Source organism: Gastrolobium bilobum, unplaced genomic scaffold, assembly GCF_033153095.1.
Source record: "Gastrolobium bilobum isolate Gb01-03AN ecotype WA unplaced genomic scaffold, APGP_CSIRO_Gbil_v1 utg27444, whole genome shotgun sequence".
Classification (NCBI taxonomy): Eukaryota; Viridiplantae; Streptophyta; class Magnoliopsida; order Fabales; family Fabaceae; genus Gastrolobium; species Gastrolobium bilobum.
In genome coordinates this window covers 115,979-127,014 of record NW_026895728.1, presented here as the reverse complement: position 1 = coordinate 127,014, position 11,036 = coordinate 115,979, and the positions used below count along the sequence as shown (strand labels likewise).

The window sequence follows — 11,036 nt, the reverse complement described above, 5'->3', positions numbered from 1 at the left end:
GCATGAAAATTTTTAAAAGTGGCTGCAGCTTCAGACTTATCTTTTAGAAGATATACCCAGCATACTCTAGAATGATCATCAATAAAGGTAATAAACCAACGAGTTCGAGATATATTTTTTTCACGAGCTGGGCCCCAAATATCACTATGAATCAATGTAAATGGGGACGAAACATGATAATCTCTAGGGAAATAAGAAACACGAGAGTGTTTTGCAAACTGACAATCATCACAAAAAAGGAACTTGGTTTTTTGTTGATAAATAAGTTTGGAAGCAGCTTTTGAAGATAAAAGAAATTTGGGTGTCCTAAACGACGATGCCACAACAAAACATCATTACAATCGTCTGATAAACATAAAGAGTGATTTGCAAAAAATCTCTTTTCATGAGAATCTTCTTCAAAATAGTAAAGCCCTTCTTCCTCTCTAGCACTGCCAATCATCAGCCTCGAATCCTGTTCTTGAAAAAACACAGGTTTTGGCAGAGAATTTAGCAACACAATGCAATTCAGAGGAAAGTTTACTAATAGAGATAAGGTTACAAGTAAGAGAAGGGACATGAAGGACAGAATTCAGAGTAATATGTTCAGAGAGCTTAATGGATCCCTTTCCCGCAATATTAGAGAAACTACCATCAGCCGTTCTTATTCGTGACTGGTGATAATAAGGGGTATAAGAACAAAACAGGGATGCATTACCTGTCATAGGATCAGAAGCTCCCGAATCAAGAATCCAACGACTACTATGATCAACATGGAATGCCTTACCTTGTTGAGCAACATGACTAGTTGCCTTAGCAGATTGAGACATCACCTTCTGAAATTGCTCATAATTCTTACCGTTTAAACGGTGGTTAGTAATCTGTATAGCTGGGTTGTCTCCGGAAGACGAAGAACAGGGAAGAGGAAAGACACCGGAAACATTACCAGATGATTTTTCAGAATGCTTATTCTCAGCCTCAATATTTTCAACTTTCATTGTTCAAAATAATAAAAAAAAAAACAAAAAAACAAAAAAGGAACACCAATTGTTCAGAACTGAAAAATCACAAAGAGGAACCAACTGGACCCAACAAGAAGAGTGCTCCAATCGTGATTTAAACCCCCAGAACAGGAAGAGGAAGGCCAGGCGAGCCGTTCTGTGAAAGCCGCGTGACAAACGGAGGCCGGCAGGGCGGCGCGTGGCTCACACGCGCCGGAGAGGCAGTTCTGCAGTGGCGGCGCGTGGATGACTTTCCGGCGACGGGGCTGACGTGGATCGACTCGGAAATGGCTTCTGAGTCCAATGGTGGCCTTGGTTTCGTGATTGGAGGGGTCCAGATATGGTTTCTGAGTTATTTTAATAAACAGTGAAAAATGGAAAACGGAAGGAAACGTGAAGGTTTACAAGATGACCACAGGATAACCTGCTCTGATACCATGATGAAATATAAGACTGAAATGTATTTTTCATATATTGATTGACACCCAAAGGGATCTTTATATACAGATTACAAGGTAGTTAAGGAGTTGAAGTAATAAATAAAATACACAGTAACCGAAGAGGCATCACACTACTCAAAGGAACAAGTAGCTAGAAACAAGTAGAAAACTCTAGAATATTCTACAGAAATACTCAAATCCGAATTTGTTAACTACAAGAATGTTCCTACTAGATATATTATCTCTTGAATATCTTCTCTAATTATCAATTTGACATCTACCATATGCATAGTTAGAACTTAGAAATGTGGTGGAATAGTATAGTATATTAAACTAGCTTAAAATGGCTTTGATTGCTTATAGTTATATCTCAAAATTTTACCTTTTAATTTCTAGGTGAGTTGGTAACTGAAGCCAAATATTACTGTAGAATTCATATTTACCAACCTTTTTAATAGTTGTAATTCAAAACACCAACATCAAAACCTTTTTAGTAGGAGTCTTTCCCTTCATGCTTGTTAAGATTGTCTTGCTTTGAATCGAGATAGCAAGTTCATTCCTCACCAAGTCAAGAACTAGAGCATCTCCATGATCATGGATTTTGTACAATGGACAAAATTCTGGAATAGACTTGTGGTCAAGTTTATCATATACTCATTGTAGTTTGCCAAATGAAAAGGTTTATGCGGTTGTTGCCTTGTTGGTTTGGATGTGCTTTTCTTGGTAAAAAGTTTTTTTTTTTTTTTTCCAGTGTCATTTTTATATTTCAGTGTGTTTGAATAAGCTTTAAAAATTTACCAAAAATAAAGAAAAAAGAATATGCTTTAAAAAGAATAATGAAACCAAATAACGGTAACTCAGTTGGTGCACGAGAGTTGAACAGGTGGGGTGAGAGCATGTGTTCGATCCTCCTCAATATCATCTTTGGAAAAGATTTAAAGCTTTAGTTCTAGACTTATTTTAAACAAAATTGTCACTAGTGGAGGATATATGTGGTTTATGAAAAAAGAAAAGAAGAAGAATGAAGCACTAAAAACAGTATAATGTGGGGTGTGTCTTTATTTAAATTTGAATCTGAGCTGTTTTGTTGAATCTGTTTTTTTTTTTTTTTTTTAAAGCACTACAGTATATTTATCTTGAAAAACAACTTTTTTGAAGCGAAAAAATTGCTAAAAAAATTTTTGTTATTCATTTTTTTTATTTTTTAAATGAGTACATTCAAACTCATTAAAATTACAATAAAATTATTTAAAACAAAAAATAAAAAAGCACATCCTAATGAACACAATGTCCTTCTAATGTAGACCCTTTTATAATATAAATAAGTTGTTCAAACATTAAAAAAAAGTGATTTTACATCCGAAATACAAAATAACTTACTTTTTAGAGGATCATATAAAAGAACGAGTTTTATTTATTTATTTATTTTATTTTTTGAAAAAAAGCAGCCCTATATTAATCTCAAAGCACTCCCTCCATTTTAGATTTTATAGTTTTGAAAAATCTCTGTTTTTTTTTGGTATTTTGATGTTGATTTTGAAAAATCTATTTGTATCAATTTACTTGTTTGTTTATGAAAAGCTAATATAAGTTTTCATTCTTTATTTTTTCTAACTTTATCTTGTATCTTGGGATTTTTTTTATACGAAACAAAGAGAAGATAATAAAATGATAATATTTTGAGTATTTCAATAAAGTAATTTTTTTTAAATGTAATTATATATTCTTAAAAATATTTTTTTTATTATTACTTTTTCAATGCTTTGCAATTATTTAAACGATGATTAATTTAAAAGAGAAGAAACTAAGAGTACATTAGTCATTAATGTTCCGAGTTGGAGGGCTTAATGTTCCGGGTTTATACTCTCGGCTAGGTCCAGGGAGCTCAAGCCCAAGAGTTTAACTTATTCAAAAGTTGAAGACTATTTTACCTGGATCAGTACTTCTGACTAACACCATATACTCCAAACCCGGATTATAAGACCATATGAGCCTAGATCGTGGGTTTCAACCCAAAATTCTTTCCCGGTCACTCATAACCACGATCACTTATAACCATATGATAAGACCATAATCTCTAGAACTGTTTGAAAATCTCACTTCCACTGCGATGACTGCCACATCTAAAGGCTATATAGGCTTACAAACAATACTAAAGGGACATTTGTGATTAGCCACATTCTCCAATTCTTGCATAGCATTCATATTATCCATTACTTACCCTGAACCTTAACCATCATCAACATAATAGAGACACTTATGCTATACGCATTATCATATTATCTAGTTGGTGTTCATTCAGAACAAAAAATAATTTTATTTTTTGCACTCACATTAAAGTAGATGGAACCCTATGAGAAAAGAAGAGAGAAGAAGAAAAAAGTGAACTACATCTGCTTCCATGTGAGTCCAGATATAAATTATCTCCAACTTAGAAAGAAAATATTAATCACTAAAAAAAATTGTGGACAGCAGATTTTAAGGAACAAGGACAAGCTGTCAAGCACCATAAATGAGAAATGTCCATTCAAGGGGCTGTTAATAACTGTGCTTGTTTGACTTTGATGATTTGCTTATGACATAATGAACATGACAGTGTCTTGTTTGGTTAAGATTTAAAGGTTGCTCCGTCCTTTCCGAGCACATGGTCAGAGAATTGATATTCACTTTCCCAAAATGAAAAATAAAAATAAAAAAAATATATATATATATATATATATATATATATATATATATATATATAATAAAAGAAAATAATTATTAAAAATTAGATAATATAAATAATTTTTTTTCATATTTAACAAATATTAAAAATATGGGAAAAAATATTTATCTTTTTAAAGAATATATAATTATATCATTTTAAGTAAGAGAAAGATATAATTTAATATTTTTTATTTAAATTTTAAATTTAAAAAAAAAATACTCACATGACATGATTTCATATCCTTTAAGATAAAAAACACTTAACCCAAAAGTATTTCCGTCCCTTTGATCCATTTAGATTCGTTTTAAGTATTCAGAATTGAGAATCCACTATTGGTCACCACACACAACCTGACAACTGGACTTCGTATTTGTTTGTACTACGTTAGTAACCGTCACTGTGATTCTAGCCAAGCCATCCAGATGTTAAAGGAGCAGCATGAAGATCCTAGGGACTCTCAAGTCACTAGCAGATTGAGATTATGATTAAAAGCATATTGGACTATTCATCTTGTTCATACCAAGAGAGAAAACAACAAATGTGCTCATTGGTTAGCTAAAGCTGGGCAGACTAATAATCTCCATTTCAAAATTTTTAAAGATCCTCCTCCTCAGTTGATGGAACTTAATATGTCTAGCTTGTTAGTTTCTGATTTGTAATTTCTTTCTGTTTCTGGAGCTTAGCCCCTCTTTATTTACAAAAAAAAAAAAAAAAAATACATATAACCATGCAAAAAGGAAAGGAAAAAACTCGGGGAAAATATTTCTACAATTAATGCAGATAAATTATCTGTATTTATTTTTAAAACGACGTTTTTTTGGTATTAAAATATTAAAAAACTATAAATATAAAGACTATTATAACCTGAACTAAATTAAAATTATAAAAACACCATGATTTCTGCCTTAAAACGACATCGTATTGAGCTTACTGCAAATAACTTATCTACAGTAAGTGTAGAAAAAGTAAACCCATATAACAAACTACTTTTCATGTATGGATAAAAGGCCTCCTCTTATCATTAAAAAAAATAAAAAAAATTCCCTTGTTCATAATACAAGTTATAAACGATATTAAACTTTTATATAGTCTATATACATTATTTTTGTAGATTTCATATAGTCTATTATATTCAGGGAATAATCAACTTATACAATATAAATCTTACATCCATTATTAGAATCAACAAATCTAATTTATTACTCACGTAAATCATTAAAAGTAATTATACTCAACTATTAAAAATAATGTAAGACTTATTAGATTTACACGGATGTAAGTTAAACCTCTCACATTATATTTATATTCATGCCAAGTATTTTTGTTATATAAATTGAGGTTTATATATATAATCACATGGACAATGAGGGTAAGAGAAGGAAACATGACAAAGCTTAACGTGGAGAAATTGCATTTTCATCAAAGAAAATAACCTCAACCACATAAGCTGTGTTAGACACAGTGACAATTTGAGTCAAATACAGGAAAAACATAGTGAACATCTTTATGCTTTATATGCAAAGAACCACCACATTTCAACACTCCATACATGATAAACCAATGAAGACTATACGAGTCTGCAATTCATCACATCACCTTGCCATCATCCTCCTCAGGGTCACGAAGTGTCCCAAACATCCAATCCATCCATATGGTGTAATGGCCATAGTTATGCCTATATGTAGTATGATGAATGGTGTGGTAACCAGCACCCATAACAGGCCATAACTTTCCATGTATGCAATCATGAATATTTGCAGTCCAAATGCCCTCAATGAATATGAGCACTAAATGTGCTGTAAAATGGGTTGGGATGATAAATAGAGCAAGGCTGTGTGGTAATGCCTGAAGTATCCCATCAAGAGGGTGAAACGCCATACCTGACATACATGGGAAATAAAGTTAGTCCATCCTTCATCTGGTGGGAATGTATGGACCTTAGAGAAAAGTGGTAACATAATTGAGATCAAAGTGATGATAAAAAAGAAATCAATGGTAGAGAAAATCAAGATGATTGTACTTATCAAAACCTGAGCCGTATGAGAGGACGATATACAAATTGAAACAGACTGACATAAATTAAAAGAATAATGTCCAGGTACCAAAAACGGAAAATGTTGCTTCTAGCAAGCAGCATGAGATGCATTCATTTGTAAAGGGTAAATCCCGGTGCACAAGACCCCCCAAATTTGCAATGATAAGGGTGAGGGTCGCATATATGCAGCCTTATCCTTACATTTTTTTGCAAAGAGGCTGTTATACAGACTCAAACCATGACCTTCCGGTCACAAGGAGCAACTTTACTAGCTGCTCTAAGGCTCGCCCTTAGATGCATTCATTTGTAAGGGGAAAAAATGAATTCACATAAATTACGTTAATTACCGTCTTATTTGTAAAATAGCATTTACTTTAAGCCAGTGTTTTGGTATTAGTATTTTGAGTACACACATCCCAGTTATAAACCACAAAAATGAAAGGAGAGCAGTGTCATTGCAACATTTGAACTACCAACTGCTTGGAAAGACAGCGAATTTACTTTGTCAGCTTGTGTTTGAAAACAACACTGGGAATAGAAACAGACAAGGTCAAAATTCATAAAAAAGAGGTACGTAGAAAATATTTGGTGTCTAATGATTCAAAAATGAAAAGTGGCATAGCATATTGCATTGAGTTTTGTATAATGAATCCAAGGAATCTTAATTAAAAGCCAACAGATAATCCCTTGAACCCTCACCCCAATTTAGGAAAGTCTACCCATTGGTTGGCAAAACGAATAAGAAAAGTCACATGAAATGGGATGTCAACAAAATGTTATGATAGAGACACAACTATTTGTTTGATTCCCACAAAAGTACAAATCTTTGCCTCTTATGTACATTTATTCATCTCTTATCTATATGATTGATTTTGTCCCATAGCTTTCTTCACATCCCCAACAAAAATATCCTTCCTTTCAGAATCTGTCTGTAACTACATTTTTATTTCCCTTTAATCCTTGTTGAAAAATGATGCATATTCTTTTTTCTGACAATTTGTTTTCCATTTGATGCATGTTATCAAAGTTCTAAGTAATTGCATAAGGTAGGAGAGGAAAAAATATATATTGAAGATTTTCAATAGCATTTCAGAATATTACTAGTGATTGGTTTATTTCTGCATATTCCAGCTAAGTCATTAGGGGGAATAAAAATCACAATTCTAACAACCATTTTGGAAGGGCATCCTATCCTTCCCCCTCAGCTTTTCAATCAAGTTCACTCCCTGCCCAAATCCCTAGCTCTCGGTGTGAAAAGAACATATCTATGCCTCTCATGACATAAAATTTAGAAGGAATACTTCTAATTCAGAGCTAGAGTATTTTGAGCTATATATCATGGAACTAACATTCCACATAATAATGTTGTGTGATATGAGCGACTAACTTGAAGGTTCACAAGGAAAACACTCCATCAAAATTACATATTGAGCCATTCTGACCAAGCTCTTATCCATAAAATCAGTGTCATCGACCACACAGCATATTCATAAATTATTAAACAACCCAACAATACACAAACAATTTTTAAAGACTTAATGAACTATCTTCTTATCAAGGATATTAAAAGGTTTAAAAAAATTAAATATATGAATAAATAGAGTTTTAGCTTAACATAACTATAATTGCAGTGTTGAAATGCTGAGTATTTAATGTACTCACCAGCAAAAGGAGAGAGAGTGTTCTGTTTATTGTAGATATGATGGGTAGCATGAAGATGTTTGTAAAGTGGTTTTATGTCGTGCAGCTCTCTGTGCATCCAATAAATACCAAACTCTACAATAATTAGATAAATTGCTAAATAAAAAAGGTAGGCAGGCCAACCAACATGATATAATCTAGGAAAGGACTTTGTCCAGCCAATTTCTGTCAGGTACTCAGAAATACATGGAAGCAAACTGTACCAAGGCATGGCTTTCATGGCAACAGATATTTGCAAGAGCATGGCTCTACGTGAGGGAATGGCATCTGCAACAGTAGATTTCAATATATCAAGAAAACAATGTTACAAAAGGTCCTATAAATACCTTACACACAGAAATAAAGAACTACTACAAAGACTGACAATCTGACACAAAAACTACATACATGGATACTCGATAAAAGCCATTAGTTTAGCAATGAAAAGCCATACACGAGTTCTGGTTAGTTGAGTTTGACATATGCTGACTCAGAAACCTTTAGAGCCAGTTAAACATGGATATAAATAACTCAGACTGACTGAGACAGTAGCAATCTAGAAACAGAACATTTCATGCTGCCGCATGACATAAAGCAAGAGGTAAAGCTATTAGGGTAGAAATCAAAGATACAGATACACAAAATCAGCTTATCTCTTAGTTGTGGATTGTAAAACATAACTATTCTGCCATCTGGCAAGTTGTGGTAAAAAATAATCCATTATATTAAGTTTCAACAAGCCATCAAGCTGCAAGAGGTGAAGTAGAATACAAACTTCAAATTCTCCTTTATGGCCAACTAACAATTGCTATGATTTAGAAAGAAAAGCTAAAGAAAATTGTTAGGGGCTATCTGAATGAGGTCCTAGTCAATTAATCTAGGTACGCAACGATAAACATCAATATTCTGATTAATAAACCAATCCTTTAGCGGTATGATCCCTCTTGTAAAATTTACAGTTGCACATTTTTAAAATCATATTAGTATTTGTAATAATGAAAATGGCCCAAATAAGCCGCAAACAAGGAACACAATTAGGATTCTCCACTGATGAAAAAAAAGCCAGAAAACAGATGTCTACAGCATCTTAGAAAGACCATAGGGGAGTGTAATAAAAGCCCTCTAGTAAAGCATAAAGATAAGTGGCCATTTCAAAAGGAAAATTCAAACCACAACTTCTAATAAATTCTAGCACTGGATACGATCAACTCTTACTCAGTAATCTAACTTAACCGAATGTCAGCAATATGTCTTATTTGCGGGAACATGCATTATGTTTGGTTCAGTGTTTTTTTTTCCAGAACAAGTTCAGAAGTCTCTAATAGTTGCTTAATGCTCAGTGAAAGTTCAAAAACTTGAACAAATCTTTTTGCCCAGCATATTATTGAGGAGAGTGAAAAACTACCTGAACCAATTAGGTGTATCAATATTATCTGACTAAAGGTTGAACTGAGTATTTATTTGTTACATAGTCACAATTAAAATAAGATGTTACACAAAAACAGATGGAAGAATCCACTTAAATTAACCAGCTTAAAAAAAGAACACTCATAACTCCAAACAATCCTTAGAAGACATAACTCCAAACAATCCTTAGAAGACACAATACATCAATACATGAGAGAGTGAAGCAGAATACAGATCCAAAACAAGAAAATAAATCTGAAGAAGGAACCATTTGCAAAATATAAATAAAAAAACTCTCTTCTTTTTTTGGATTATTAAAAATATTAATATAAAAATATAAAGGGAAAAATACAAAAATTAACACTGATCAAATTTGTCAAAATAATCAAAGGCAGCTGTTAATGGAAAATAAACCAGATATCAGCATAAACACTTATCAAAAGCAGCACAGTATATCTAAGATGAATAGCTTCAAAGAAACAGTAAAAAAAAAGCATAAACCACTGAAATCACAGTCTGGAAGACTGAAATCAAGAAACTAGAAACACAGACAGTGAAGCAAAAACAAAAACGCCCAAAAAGAAAAAAGTCAAAATCATAGCAAGAAGGAATCAGATTAACAAGTAAAGCAAAACCCATTTTACATCAGACCCTAAATATGACATCTTTAACAAAAAAAAAGAGGAATCCCAATAAAGACAAAAAAAATGATGATATCACATAAAAAAAAAAAAAAAAAACCAAGAGAAGAGAGAGAGACCTTTGGGGACATAAACGTTACCCTTCCAATAGTAAATATAGAAACACCACGAGAAGCCAGAGATGAAGTAGAGAAGAACGCCACCAATGTAGTTACGAAGCCATGTCTGCAAGAACCGAGGGAGTGGGACCCACACGCACTGCGGCAACAATGTTCCCAGTAATATGCGGTTGTACCAGTCGGTGTCTTCCACGAAGAGTTCACGATACTCGTCCATGAAAGAAGAAGAAGAAGAAGAAGAACAAGAAGAAACAGAGAGAGAGAGAGACAGAGAAAAGAGGGTTTATGCAAATGAGTGAATACTATGTTTTCTTAATTAACACCATTTACTATTTCATTTAAGGATTAACACATTTACTTCAATCTTGTTAGTTTCTTTGTACATGCAGCTATCAGGTCATTTCACCAACTCGATTTGTTCCCAGATCATACAATCACAGAAGGATATTTTGGTCCAATATTCGCGGTTCCTTTTTCATAACCTCGGGCAAAAAAGTATTTCACCTAATCTAATCAATGTAGTTCGTGTGTTGGTTGCCGTACCTAGCTTCACACACAACAGCGAACAACCGGGAAATATTTTTACTCGGGAAGGTTTCCCTTTATTGGGTACCAAACGTCGCATTTTAAACTTTTTCCAAGTTTGCTTTTCCAGGTTACCAAATATTATCCGGTACCAAACGCCCATTAATGGGTGTTATAACTCTTGTTGTTGAGCGAGCACCTTCAGTATTTCTATTTTCTACTACCTCTCTCTCTCTCTCTCTCTCTCTCTATGTCGGTGTTAATTGTTTCCCATTCATCATGCACGTACGTGCCTTGTAATTATATACAAGTGGACTTATTATGATATACATGACGGTGTACGTCTAATAATCTGATCATTCATAAAACGTGTGCTATCAAATAGCTACTGAATATAAGTTTATATACTTAAGCTACGAAGCATTGATACACATTTTTGATACGATGATACAGGATGTAGATTATCAAACAATACGTTTCTGATACGCGTATCCCATACGTT

At 33.2% G+C, this 11,036-nt stretch overlaps 1 protein-coding gene across 2 annotated transcripts; it reads right to left on the bottom strand.

Moving 5' to 3' along the window:
• Positions 1-5,547: 5,547 nt before the first annotated feature.
• On the bottom strand, positions 5,548-10,332 carry LOC133294669 (delta(7)-sterol-C5(6)-desaturase-like). 2 transcript variants are annotated; one of them, XM_061493394.1, is made up of 3 exons: positions 10,031-10,332; positions 7,825-8,130; positions 5,548-6,007 (listed from the first exon to the last, which is right to left on the bottom strand). In XM_061493394.1, exons 1-3 carry the CDS (start codon positions 10,224-10,226, stop codon positions 5,715-5,717), a joined length of 795 nt encoding a protein of 264 aa, XP_061349378.1. In that variant the 5' UTR covers positions 10,227-10,332; the 3' UTR covers positions 5,548-5,714. The 2 variants fall into 2 exon arrangements, with proteins under 2 accessions (XP_061349378.1, XP_061349372.1); XM_061493388.1 differs by having other exon boundaries at positions 10,010-10,329.
• Positions 10,333-11,036: the final 704 nt, after the last annotated feature.

Excerpts from the sequence above, each read along its gene's own strand:
- LOC133294669 (XM_061493388.1), bottom strand. The coding sequence starts at position 10,226 with ATGGACGAGTATCGTGAACTCTTCGTGGAAGACACCGACTGGTACAAC. Across the intron at positions 8,131-10,009 it reads TAACGTTTATGTCCCCAAAG|ATGCCATTCCCTCACGTAGA; the intron begins GTCTCTCTCTCT and ends CTACTGTTGCAG. Across the intron at positions 6,008-7,824 it reads CACTCTCTCTCCTTTTGCTG|GTATGGCGTTTCACCCTCTT; the intron begins GTGAGTACATTA and ends CATGTATGTCAG.